This window comes from Ochlerotatus camptorhynchus, unplaced genomic scaffold (genome assembly GCF_037179485.1).
Source record: "Ochlerotatus camptorhynchus isolate MF236.1 unplaced genomic scaffold, CSIRO-AGI_Acam_v1.1 ptg000457l, whole genome shotgun sequence".
Classification (NCBI taxonomy): domain Eukaryota; kingdom Metazoa; phylum Arthropoda; class Insecta; order Diptera; family Culicidae; genus Ochlerotatus; species Ochlerotatus camptorhynchus.
The window spans coordinates 3,425,845-3,440,653 of record NW_027040943.1 but is presented as its reverse complement, the minus strand read 5'-3'; the positions used below and the strand labels follow the sequence as shown (position 1 = coordinate 3,440,653).

At 36.0% G+C, this 14,809-nt stretch overlaps 1 protein-coding gene across 1 annotated transcript; it reads right to left on the bottom strand.

The window, feature by feature from the left end:
* Positions 1 to 13,329: 13,329 nt before the first annotated feature.
* LOC135712094 (chymotrypsin-1-like) lies at positions 13,330 to 14,260 on the bottom strand. Its single transcript, XM_065235071.1, has 2 exons — positions 13,576 to 14,260; positions 13,330 to 13,512 (listed from the first exon to the last, which is right to left on the bottom strand). The coding sequence occupies exons 1-2, from the start codon at positions 14,188 to 14,190 to the stop codon at positions 13,330 to 13,332; spliced, it is 798 nt and encodes a 265-aa protein (XP_065091143.1). The 5' UTR covers positions 14,191 to 14,260.
* Positions 14,261 to 14,809: the final 549 nt, after the last annotated feature.

Below are 14,809 nucleotides of genomic sequence, written 5' to 3'. Positions count from 1 at the left end.
AGACTGCTCCTCATTCATCATCCTCCTTCCATTTTACTTTTGGCCAATGAAACACAAATATCAAAAAATTACAGCGCGAATAAAACAATGCGTTTGATTTTGAGATGTAATAGATTCAATTCCTCAACTTTAATGCTGGACGCCTTACAATGGTTGTCGGTGAAGCAAAGAATTGTATATTTGACTATGGTGTTAAATTTTAAATTAGTTAACAGTTTGCTGCCTCCATATTTGTTTGATTGAATTGAAACAGGAAGTGATTTGCTATATCTATGCTATATACTAGAAATGCGGTTGAAATTAGAACAGCACATTTCTTGACTTGTGCTTCACAAAATTCGTTATATTATAAAGGAATAAATGTTTTCAATTCGATGCCTAGACATATAAAACGTTCAGCAACACTTACAGAATTTAAGAGACACTGCATTACACACATTAAAATTGTGTTTTGAACAGTTATCCAGTGATTGTATTTTATGAATTGACAAATTATGTATCTTGACAAAGTTTGTAACGGATCATTTTGTTTGGATAATTGTCATTATGACTTTTTAATAATTATTGTAGCACTGCAATTATTATTGCATTCGCCACGATAGTGATGATGACTTTTTGATATTTGATTTAATATTAGCAGTGAATAAAACAAATTGTCAGTAGTCTACAAAGGTTTGAGTCTTGCGCACGAATTACAGATGTAGAGGACTAAATTACAAAAAACATATAATTTTCAAGCTTATTCGCAAGATGCTGTTTAATTAGTCGTAAAGTTTTCTGACTGAATGTCGGGGCTCGTGAGCATTCCTGACGTTGCTAAAAATTACGATAGCATTATATTGTGGGTTGCTAGTGTATTAGAATGCTTTGTTGATTATTCCATGAACTCTTGATCGCTGGAAATGCTTCTGAAATTTTGAAGTGGACAAAAAGGCGAACTAAGAGGTGAACGCCTAAGCTTTTTCACATTTATATCGGTGTGAAGCAACTGATTTTTTGATGGAATTTATATCTGTAATTGTAACCAGTTCGTTTTTTGTTTGCTAACCTGGTGAGGAGGTCATACTTAATTATATTAAAGCTAAATCGTCCAGCTCAAAACTTTGTAGAGGTTGGACCATCATCATCATCATATATACGCTGGACTACTAATTTAAACTTCAAACAGTAATTATTACGTTTCTCAATCTACTACTTATCGCTTTAGTAATAAATTCTCCAAAGTTGACCCACAAGTACTAGTCATTGTCAAGAAGAATAATCAAAAGATGCTTATCATTCGCGAGTTCCTCATCCGTATCAATGTACGGGGTGCTACTCGAATCTTTTACGTATCAGAGCCTTATCTGATGTTTTTACGGTAGCGTTTCACTGGTAATTGATACTTTTATTAAAGCGGTTAGTTGATTGACAAAACAACAGTACACACTTAGAAATATCTAATTTTACACGTGACGGAATCCATCTTTGACATAAAGGATGAGACGTAAACAAACATGTCGTGTAAAATTAAGTGCTCCGAGACTGAAAAGTTCGTTACTCGAATAAAAGTACGTTTGATTGAGCTGAATTTCGCGTCTATTATGACTCAATTTTATGTCAAAATTGACGCTCGTATATGTCAGTCTCAGAGCACCTAAATTTACATGATTTTTTCTAAGTGTGTAGGTACCGTAAAATGGAATTGAGTTGAACAACGAGGATTTTTTTCCTCTGGACATAAAAACACTGTGACTAGTAATTCGATCTATTGTAGTATATCCCGTGTCCTTAGTTTAGTGCATGTCGTATTAGTTCAGCCCTATTGCGAAATGATGAAGTACCGGTTTTGATACAGTTGTCATTCTTGCCTTCATCGCAAGGAATCGGTTCTAATTTAAGGGACCCGTTATTTATACGCTTCGAAGAGTGAGAGCACCTTCAAAAGGAGCGTCCGTTTGTCGGTCAAAATTTGATTCCTTAGCAATAAAATTGAGAAATTACATCGATAATGATCATTCATCAGAACCCTAGTCTAAACCACTAGAGAGCAACGAATAGATAGAGAACAACACAATTAGAAATTGAACGTTCGGTAATCTGTTTGGTAAACAAAATGACTACCGAACGATCAGTAAACAATTTTTTTTTGATGAAATGTCTAAATGTTCCGTAAAACTAAAAATATAAATGCCTGCAAGATTACTTCAACGCGTGCATCGTGTTCCTAGTCTGGACACAATTTCAACGCTAAGCATTGCTCCGAAGAATAGGAAGAATTGTTTGTCTGACGGTGCCGGTACAGTTTTAAATATGAAGATCGATTCGATCAAAATTTCAAATGCTTCCCTCATTTCAAGTCCAATTCGAATCGCCAGATTATTCCAGCATATTGTGCAATTGTTCGAGACTTCCAGATATGGCCCTACGTAAAGATGTGTTCGGCCTATAAAATTTTACGTTCCAAGCCCTTTAAGAGGGTTTTTCACTATCCTGCTGGGTTTTTCTGGATCCACGGCGCTCGGATAAAATCTAGTAGGCAGAAATTAATATTTTGAAACTTACTTTTTTCAATGATGCGTTACCCTGGTCTTAAATTTGCTTCCATACCTGTTCCATGATAAAAATTACATTTTAATTTTGACTTTTCGGTTGTTGCGGTTATGTGTAAACAAATTCGTCCCACGCTTTTACAGTCTGAATATACCGAGGTTCGGTAAACTAATTTGCCTTTTACAGTGTGGTCGGTAATTTTTTACCGAATTCGGCGTTTGCCATATTTTACAGATAGTTTTGTATTTTTTTACAGTGTTCAGTAATTATATACTCAGATTACCGAAACTTCGTTAAATCTTTACCGAATATTGGCAACATTAAGGGGCTCTTCATTAACTACGTAGACAGTCAATGGGGGTGTGGGGTTGTTTGGCAATGATCCACGGCCCATACAAATTAAAAAAACAAATATTTATGAACAATTGTTTACGCAGGGGAAGGGGAGGGGGTCAAGAATCCCAAAAAAAAAACTGTCTACGTAGCTAATGAACACCCTAATTTAGTATACCGAAAAATCTTTATTATTCTGCAATTACAGATTTTTCCGGTAAAAAATAACCGAACACGCAAATCGTCACTGAGTGTGTAGGAATCACAAAGATGAAGACTAACTAACTCATTTTTTCATTGTTTCAAGATCATCCTCGGTACAGGCAACCTGACGACTTATCACTATTAACAAGGCCATAAAAAGTAAGAAGGACTAAGATGTGTTCCTTTGATTACTTCAAAATCATGCTCCCCTAGTTTGAAGTAGTCAGGACTAGGAAGCGGTGGTAGATCTTACTCCACGTTACGGGGTAGTGGGGTGCACTTTATTTCTTATGTTCTCTTCTTTCTTCAGATATATTTTTCAGGGCGAAAGAAATGATGTATGTATGTGGGTCATTCCAGCTCAAGTGGGTACAGAATTTTAAAAAGTTGTGGTCGATGTCATCGATTTTAGCCAAACTTAGCCAAAAAGCTTATTTTGAAATTCTGAACAAACGCCTTTTTTGATTTTGAAGTGCCTAGACTCCACTTGAGGTGGAATGACCCATGTACCATGTTGCATTAAAAATTTAAATTTTATTTATAATAATTTGAAATTTACATGATTAAGCACATTTCAATAATCGACTCGACTACGTTTTATGGCAAGTTAGTAGAAAAACTTTAGAACGATGGAAACATTGTGTGATGGTGTGAATACGGTTGCTAAATTATTTCCCGGAAACATCAAAAACATTTCTCAGATCGGGCTTTACTTACCTTACCAGTAGTTTTACAGTTGTTAACACTTGATACTTAAAACTGTGGTGTATTTTAGACTGTTCTTTAGTTAAATTTCACCTAGTTTTAAAATTTAGATTGCTTTTCCGTTTCATCCAGGTAACTTTAAGATTTGGATTGTATCGCAAACATTAAAAACAAAACAAAACCATGGATCACTTCCCAAATAAAAAAAAAATGTTCAAAAATCGTACCGATGCTTAAGATTTTGGAATTGGAATAATTCTACTCTGATAAGAAACAAAACAAATTATGAAATAAATAAGTTCAACCAGGAATTATTTTCGCATCAACTGAACACTAAACTTTCAGCTAATAAACTTTGGAGAAACATATAACGACTTGACGACACTTTATTGCTGAGCTGCTGAGGCGTATAAGAGATATCTATGTAGTGCGGTGAACACGGTTTTCCATGTAACGCTTGAAGCGGTCATGATTCCGCTGCATTATGAAATCATGAATTACCATAACGAAATCATGAATCATATGATTTCATAAGATGGCATGTTTTTTGATTTCATGATTTTTTAGTCATGAAAATGGAATAGGATTTTTTTCCCGTGTATGGATCGCTAAAAATCTGCTATTTATCAATTTTATCTAGATGAATGCGTCATTGGGACGGTACTAATGGCGATTTTTGGTCACTATTGAAAATTTAGTCCATTGCTGAATTTATGTATTAGGGGAATTTAGGCCGACATTACATTCATTTGCCCTAATTTCAGAAATACTAGCCGAAAACCTTAAATCAAAGTAAAAGCATTAAGTTTGGAAAATAAAATATCAATATCGACTCCTTTTTCTTCTTTCTGCTAGATTGATTAGTACCACTGAATTAACTGGTCTGACAGAATATTTAGACAACAAAAAGCATCTATTCCCGTCATTGTACTTGTAAAAAACGGGAAACAGATAGACGAAATCCCTGATATGTAGAACAGTAATCGACTGGTATTGACACAATCGTAACAAGAAAACACACATATGTCTGTCAGTGTCTACTTGAGATAAGCAATAAGCGATAAACGTCACACTGCTTTGATTCATATGGTAAAATGCATTTTTAAATTATCTTTGTGAATTGATTTCAGTTTGACACAGAAGCCTATATCTGGTGCTGACCTTGACCTAGGCATTCAGTCTAGGCAAAGCGTAAATCAGCAGTACAATTGACGTTATCAGTCAATTATTTCTTCGCTGAAACGTGATGTTGGTTATGCAAATCTATCTTGCTGTTGGTCATAGTTTGGCAACGTACTCACACAGTGAGGGTTTGGTTTCGATTATCAAAACTCAAAACTTCTTCCTGGGAGGTGACTTGTTTTTTTTTGTTTTCTCCCGTGCCTGCAATTCCCATTATTCCAACATCACTTTGCTTCACGAGCGCCAGCTGCTAAACCTACGATGTGACTCGGTAGCTTAGTGTTTACCGTTTCTGCTTACTGAGCAGAAGATCGGGAGTTCGATCCCCCCAGGCCCGAAAGTGTATTTGTCACTATGCCTTATATTCACTATCCCCATACTTTTAAAGCTCGCATCACTTCTTACCACAGTAAATCCAGATCAAAAGTTACCTGTTCAACACTAACACAGCTTTCCTCCCAATGGCAATCGTAGAGACGCAGAATTAGTGAACTTGCAAATTAAAGATGTGGTTCTCTGTGCAATTCCTATTTGTTCTGATCAGAAACAGAGTAGCAACTACCATATCCAAACTGAGTTAGCAACTTCAAATGAACCTGAAATAAAGAAATGGGGATGAGAATAAAGAATTAAATCTACCTGTGGTGAGATCTGATCCTTTTACACATTGATCCATTGAGGTGTCAAGTCAAAAACTGACCACTGGGCTATCCGGTACATGTATATATGGATTTATACAACGTATACAATATATATATGCAACGTGGTCCTGGGCACTTTATATAACCATCATTGCACTTGTTTTTGAATTCTCATGTGATTTGAGTGTTGGTCCATTTCAGTCACTGGCGACGTCCCCTGGCGTTCCCGGAACATATCCTGATGTGCTTCATTTCGTCCTAAACGCTCAACATGATAACCATTGAGCCCCTGTTTGAGTTCTCATGTGATTTGGGATGTTATATGATGGGTTTAACACGATGCAAGTCTTTTAGACTCATGACCCATATTCACCGAAACATATTCCGATCATATCTCCGAAACTAAATATGGCGTTCTATGGGACCCGCAGAGAAAATAATCATTTTTAGAACAGTTCACACCTCACTGACACCTTACTTGCTATGTTAACTTTATAAAAAATAGCTACATTTTGTAACGGTTGATAAACTATACGAGACTATATTGAACTGTTTCAAAACATTACGAATAAAAGTTGTAAACATCTTGTAGTTGCTTTATGTTTTTACAATTGGTACAAACAGAAGAAACGCTTTTGTTTGGAATGGCTGTCAATCAGAAGTTCATTTTGTTGTTTTTTTTATTATTTTATTTTTTAAACCTTATTCCAAATGGAAAACCTGTTTTATCGTCAAAAAAATCAACAACGTACGCAATATCAGCTTAAAGTATAAAGTATTTCTTAAAAGCGCATGTGTTTCCTACACACATTGTAGTTTCATTTTTTATACCTATGATCTTGACTTTTTTTACCTAGGGGATGAGTACTTAAGGGGGTTAGATTTTGATAAGTTCTTTAGTGGGAATGACACTGATGAAGATTGCACATTGTAGTCGAAATACGTATCTGTCATGGATACCAAAATTAATTAAGTGGAATTAAATGGAAGATAACCTTTTTTGCTGTATGAAGAGCTTTGAGTGGATTGGTTTATTTCCTTTAAATTTCGTTATAATTGCTTATCTTTTGACAGATACGCGTATTTCGTCTACTACTTGCAGACTTCATCAGTGCCAAGTACTCAACACCACTTGGCACTGATGAAGTCTGCAAGTAGTAGACGAAATACGCGTATCTGTCAAAAGATAAGCAATTATAACGGAATTTAAAGGAAATAAACCAACCCACTCAAAGCTATTCATAAAGGGATTCCGTTAAGAGGTTCGACAAATATAAAGGAATTTTTTGGTGTTTTATTTAAGCATTCCGCTAACAACCCAATTTCATTACTTCATTATGATGTCTACCAAGCCTTTGGGAATTTTCCTTATTGAAGAGTTGTATAGATTTTTGATTTCCGTTCGGTGTGTCGTCCGTCTCCGTTGAGACTCCTGTCGTAGTCTGTTTAGCTTCCTATCCTGCAGCTTCCGCTTCCTATCCGGTTCGCACTCCTCTGCTACCTTGGCCCTAGGCAGAAACTCCTGGAACTTAATTGGATACTCCTTGGCCAATTTGAGATGTAGATAATAACATTCCAAAACCTTCATGTCCAGTTTGCTATTAAGTCGTCTGATGCTATCCCAACAAACAATTCGAAGTCACAAATAAGCATACACATTGAATAAATGCTGTATAACAGTGTACAATGCTGAATAAAACAAGATGTTGAATTATGTGCTGAAAAAAGCTCATTGAGATCGATAGATGCGCCTTTATTACGCCGTTTGCTCTGATATGATTAATTTACTTATTAAAAGCTTTATAAACGTTGACTGTCTTCCTGATTCAGAACCAGAAGTTTGATCTAATAACAAACTGAATAAGTGTAATTTGCACATACATTGTTGCTCTAATTCGACTGTTTTCAATTGCTTTAATAAAATGCTTTATTAGACGTCTTATAAATGTTTTCTAGCTCCATTATTAGATTTCATAGCATTGCTTTACAATATTGCTGTATAAAGGTGAATACAGTCAGCAAAATAGCTCTTATACCACTATGCGTCCATGTTTTAGTTGAATGCTTTGTAAATGCTTTATAAACGACGTATTAGATTCATTATTCCACAACACTGCCCAAAAACAATTCAGAGTCACAAATAAGTATATAGATTGAATAAATGCTTTATAACAGTGTACAATGCTGAATAAAACGGGTTGTCAAATTATGTGTTCAGAAAACCTCATTGAGATCGATGATGCACCTTTATTCCACTGATTGCTCTGATTTGATTGATATACTTATTAAAATCTATACAAACGATGACTGTCTTCCTGATTCAACACCAGAAGTTTGATCTAATAACATACTGAATAAGTGTAATTTGCACATACATTGACGCTTTAAGCCGAATGTTTCAATTGATTTAATAACATGCTTTATCATGCGTCTAATAATTGTTTTCTAGCTCCATTACTAGATTCCAGTGCATTGCTTAACACTATTGCTGAATAAAGGTGAATACAGTCAGCATAATAGCTCTTATACCACTATGCGTCCATGTTTTAATTGCATGCTTTATAAATGCTTTACAAACGGCGTATTCATTCATTATTCCACAACAGTGCTTCAGGCTAACAACAAAACGAAATTGGTAACATAGTGGTTACCGTTTCCGCTTTCCAAGTAGAAGGTCGCGAGTTCAATCCCAGCCTCAACCCTTTTTTTTTATTTATGTTCTACTCCTAATTAATTTAAATCGTAATCATAAATCGTATCACTCACGACAACCAATTCATAGATCTATCGAAAAGAATAGCATCCTTTCCATCGAAATTAGAGCGATGGAGAGGTAACGTTGGTCTAATGTTAAACAACTACTAATGAATTAATCATTCTCACATCTTCTTGAATTAGCTAAAGTTACGGCTGGAAACGCTGAGGTTTTCAGATTCAAGCTTTTATTGCTTATTTAGCTGCTCATATGATGTATCTAGGATAGCTCAGATGGCAAGGCAAGCGGCTGGTGATCGGAAGGTTATGGTTCGAATCCCATATAATAATGACATGTGTGTGTGTGTGTATGTATATGTAATAAATTCGACAGAAATAATGACACAACAATCACTAACGAGAACAACCCTGCTCTGTGCCGTTCTTATTTTCGGATTAATTATCCCGTAGTTGAATAATCGTTTAATAAATGTATAATAGTGTCTAATTAAACATTATTTCACATGAGATTCAAGCGTCTATATACACCTTTATACCATCGCTGTTTAAGGAAGTAAATATGGTCTAATAAACACTGAATAATCAAAAATTTGATCGAATAAGCTCTGTTTACAACTCTTGTAAGTCGAATAAAAGCTTCTCGACATACCTTATTCAACACCAAATATTTCGATGTTGTGGTTGAATAAATTCTCCAGATTTGTGTGAACAAAGCCTGAACAGAAGTTATTATTAAAAATAGTACAAGTATTATTAAGCATGAAGTGGAATAAAATTGTCAAGAAGTCGTTTCTTCAATAGGCAATTGTTTGTTGGGATCCTTGATGAACTCTGCTTCCATCCTCTTTACTACGCTGGGTGGGGTGGGTGTCCGTACCTTAATCCTATGGCTTATAGGTATAACCTTATATTTTTGGCATTTCTTCAGAAATGCTCCGTCCTTGTGAAGCGATGCGATGGTTTTCTTCAATCCGATGAATTTATTTGGCTCCGACGGCTTGGTTGCCATGATGAATCCTGATGAATGGGGGCGTCTTAATGGAATAAGTGACGGGAAACTCGCATTTCTCGATCTTCTAGTCATCAGGGAATCGTCATCATCTTCCTCGCTTGAATACGCAATTTACAGGAAACCAACAAGCACCAAAAGAGTTATCCCCTATACTTCCAACCATTCGTTCCAGCAGAAAATGGCCGCCTTTCACCACATGATTCAACGAATGCAGACTCTTCCACTCAGCGATACAGGAAAGGTTAAGGAATTACAGTACATCTTCGAAACAGCAAGACTCAACGGATACAAGGAGACCACAATCCAGGCAATCATCGATAAAAAAAAGCGAGAATTCTACAAAGGAGATTATTAACAACCCTCACCGCAACGAGTGTCCGTTCCATTTGATCAAGATATTACTTGTAAGCTAAGAACACAGTTAAAACAATTCGGATTAGATTTAGTTTTCACCAGTAGACATAACCGGTTGAAATCATTGTTAGGATCCACTAAAGACCCAGTTAATGTTTTAGGTAAAGCAGGTGTATATAAAATAAGCTGTAATCATTGTAACAAAGTATATGTAGGACAAACCAAGAGAACTTTAGCAACTAAATTTAAAGAACATATAGCGGAGGTTAATAAGACCAAAAAGCAAGAGGAAAAAAGGCCTAACATATGATTTCAAATCAAAGGTTGCAGAACACATCTTCACAGAGGACCACCAACTATCGACCGAGGACATCACAATTTTACGAACCGTATCTACACCATGGAAATTGGATGTTACAGAAAGCCTCGAGATCAACAAACAACGTAATTCAACTTTACTCAACAGGAAACGGACACACATGGCTTTTCAAGTTACTACCTAGGACACATCAACGAGTAAGCAGCCTGTTCCTACAGGAAATTAAATTTAACTTTACCTAGTTTCTAAGTGAACATGTACCTGTGTTAATATATATTCGGTAAATGCGATGTTTTTCTTCAGTCGAGTATTAGTACAAGACACTGAAGAAGTCTGCACATTGTAGACGAAATACGCGTATCTGTCAAGGATAAGCAAATAAGGTAGTGGAATTAAACTGAAATTACTAATCCTTCTCTCTCTCTCTCTCATTATACAGGTATTCCCACTAAGGCGTCCACATTCATCAGTATTAGTCAGCTACTTATGGCTGTTGGGAGTGTTGGGACAAGCTCTTATTGCATATCTAGTTACGCTTATATACATCTGTTATCCTGCTGTTTAGTTGTGTATGAACTTGAAAGGCGCTTACTCAACTTTTACCGAATTATCTAATAATCTCTACACAGCTCTCTCTTGACGCCAGGTTAAATATTGTTTACGCTTTTTTTTATGAATTTATCTTGTTTATTTTACTGCGAATCAAGTTAATTGAAAGCAACACCACCAAATTATTTACAATGTACCGGAACCTGGAATCGAATTTGAGACGACCGCATTGGCGAACCTTGATACTACCAACTTTACGCCAACACTTTGAACTGACGTAAACAAATTTACATTCCCTTCTACAACAAGATCGCTGAGTAGTGGCTTTATAATAGTGCACATGAATCACTTTTCTCGACTAGTTAATTCAGCTTTGTAAAGAAGCAGAGTAAAAACTGTAAAACTACACGTGTCTAAAAATAAACTTAGTTGACTGTAAAATAGCTTTCAAAGTAGCGCGAACACAGTTTATTAGTTGAGTATAGATTGACTAGTTGTTGAAAAAGCACTTTTGATTTTTATGTTATTCAGCAAGAGTGGTTGGTTGAGTAGAAGCCATCAAATAAGTAATACAATCGCTTTATCAGCTTTGTTTTGCAGCTAAAATTTGAAAGTTGATTCATATTTGCAAAGAAGTGACACTAGCGTTTATTGGGTGATGTTATTCAGTGCAAATGACAAATTGAATAATGGTTGTGAAAAAATTGAGTAAACGTTCACCAAAACTATTTTGCTAGCTTCTGCTTGTAGCTGTATCTGCAGCTTTATTTCAGCTACTTTACAGCACAACCCTGGAAAAGTTGGCTTATAAAGGTGAAAATGTTAGTTGGATTGTCATTTACCAATTTCTTTTATCAATATTATATCATTATCACGATCAACACAGAACATACAACACCTTAAAAGTAAATAATTGGTAAAATTTGGACTATAAATTTGTTAATTATAACTGTAATTGTTAGTACACTTTGCTTTTAAATTAACACATAATACTAATTGAACCATATAATTGACAAGGACTCAAAGAATAAGCATGAACTATTGTTACGACAGAGGAATGATTGTTTACGAAGTAGATTCAAATTTTAAGTAACGTAAAATGTGCTAAAAACATGCGTTGAAACTAAAAAAATTATAAAATTACAGCAGCTGAAAGCTAACTCTAACGGCGCCGGTGGTGTAGTGGTAAGCGTGATTACCTCTCACCCCAGCAGGCCTGGGTTCAATCCCAGTCGGCACCGCCGGGATGTTCTGAGGCATAACATCTCTGATCACGCCTTCCTTCGGATGGGAAGTAAAGCCGTTGGTTCCCGGTTCATGAGTTGATGGGTCGATAGGTAGGGTCCAGGTGTGGGAGCTGCCTTCCTGGCACGTCGGTAGCATTGGTGCTCAGCACGGAAAACAAGATCGACGGAAAAAACAAACCAAAGGAAAAAAAAAAGAAAGCTAACTCTAAACAATTATACATACGAGTTTGCCTTTAAGAGGTCCGAACGACTTCATCGTCTCCGTAAAATACTCAAAATGTAAAAACATTATATCAGAATATACACCTGTCCGTACTGTTTTATAGCTTTTAATTAAGCATTCAGAAACTATATAAATTGTCATTGATTTCTAATACCACTCCAATTGGGTGCTCATTTTACCCCAATGGTTTTATTTCAGTTACAATTTTTATATATTTAATAAGGTGACTAAACTGCCCTTCTTTCCTCTATAACCTTAGCTGTAAAAAGAGAAGTATTGATAACATTTGTTTCTCCATATATAGACAAAACACTACTACTACCATGATAAACTCTCTCTCTGTAGTAAAGCTTGATCGGAGTTGTAGAAGGATAATAATATACACGCTATTTCAAAACTAACATCCAGATCCGTTTAAACTGAACCTACCCAAAAATAAATAAATTGTGTTGGGAGTGACAAGTTGACAAATGAACAAAATTCACATCAATCCGATCGACATTGTCCATTTGTCAACTTGTCACTCCCAACACAGTGTACCCATTTTTGGGTAGGTTCAGTTTTGACGGATCTGGGTGGATTCTACCCAAATTTGGGTAGTTTTGAAATAGCGTGTATACTTCTCTGACGCTTGTGAATTACACAAGTTTTAGTGCAGAATTTTTGGGTAAATTCAAAGGATTTCTTGCACCAATACTTATAATTTACCCAAATGTCTGCACTAATACTTGTGCAATTTACAAACGTCAGAAAAGTCTAAAGCTTGATCGGAATCGAGGAAAGGCATAACAAAAAAAAATCACATTAACACACATGTAAAGCAGCTTGCCGAAAATTTGGTCGTTTCCTTCTACCGCCCTGAGCTAGCCATATTGCAAAAGCAGATTTTCATGGCAAAATGGGAAGAAGATCATATAATTATTTATTTTAATTTCTGACATGGCGTTTTCATTTGGCTCGTTGTTCGCTTGTCATTTTGTCATTTGAGATATTTTTGATTTCTTAGTCCCGATTGATGAAATGTGTCCAGTTTCCCCTGTATCAAAAGAAAGCTATCAAATAAACAAACCGAGATTCTCATAAAAAAACTGCAGAGTTAATCGGCTCTGCTAGTTTATGCCAAACTAGACTGAGTGTATAGAATTGAGGAAGAAATCCAATTGATCATTCTTAAGTTGTAAAGAATTAAATTTGCATATGGAGCTATGTCATTGTATGGGAGGAGGCGCCCACAGAATACAGAAGTTTCAGTAAAAAATACCTTTAAGGGTGTATTAATGTGTACTAATATACTTAATATATGTATTGAAACTTTAAGAACACTTTGCATTTTTGTTCGTGGTAGGGTCCAAGTCCGTATGCTGGTAAATGAATTCAATGTAGTGCGAAACCTTGGTCAATACTCCAGGATACGGTGCAACCGTACAAGGTTTGATACTCCATGACACAATTCCGACTTGAACTCCGTTGTGCACCAATGGACCACCGGAATCACCCTGTTGAGTTAAATATTAATTAATGTTTTATTCATTTATTATTTAATATCAATTCGTTCTTACGCTGCATTGTCCTTTTCCACCGCCCGGATAGGCAGCACAGATTTGACTTGGATGGATTATGTTGCTGTGAATCAGGTCGCATTCCTCATTTGGTACAGCGTAGTAGTTAACTTTTTGCAAAGTGGTGGCTACAATCCCTGCATCAGTCACACCCCATCCAATCAGTGTAACTTCCAGATTCGATTCCGGAACCTCAAAGCATGGCATTGGCAGCTGCACTGGTTGAATGGATTCACTATACTCCAACGGACGTCTTAACTTAATCAAGGCAATATCATTCACGTAACTATTATACGGATCATAGTTGGGGTGAATAATGACCTGATCAATTTCATACACAGAACTATCGACTGGTTTAGATATATCCGTTCGACCAACTTGGACTGACTGCAGGATAGGGCTAGTGTACTCGTTGACACAATGGGCTGCACAGAGCATCCAAAGTTTACTAATAATACTTCCACCACAGCTGTGACTACCGGATGAAGTCCTTAACGAGAATGCGAAGGGAAAATTTTCGATCGTCGTATCTGTTCCGTTGATGATTCGCTGGTCAAAAGGTGCAGCTGCGAGTGCTTGAATAAGCACTGTGATACTAATGATCTGAACAATCATTATTTGTTTCGTTACTAGAGGTTGTGGTTTCAATTAATTCTTTGAAGCTTACTGATGTACTGATGGTAAAATTGCACGGATTTTTATAATGACCAGTTGCAAATATCTGCTTATCTTGCCATCGATACAAAATAACCCACCAGTGATGGCTTATTGGTGTAGGTCACTTATTATTATGCGTTGCACATATGCAATCAAATGATATCTCAAAGCGAATTATAGATTTGATAAAGAAAGCTGATAAGATTAAAATTAAAAATTAAACCAAACAAGCTCTTCCTTATTGTCTTGGGATTTATGATAAGCCAAAATAGGTCATGCATATATTTAGTCCACCGTCTACAGTATAGTTTTTTCTTTACAGTCATGCCCTTATTTACTGAGCCAAGAGAGGGGTCTCTTTTTTTGACGTAGGACTACGTCTTTGATTTCTATATGGGGGGCACTTTGTCAAAACCAAAAATGGAACATGTAACAAATTAAGAAAGATTTTGAACGTTAATAATTCAGCTGCCCCTGGTCCAATTTCAATAATTTTATCACCAATCGATCAGAAATATGGCTACGCATCGATAACAATGCTTCCGAATGTTGATTTTCAACAAGAAGCTATTGACAA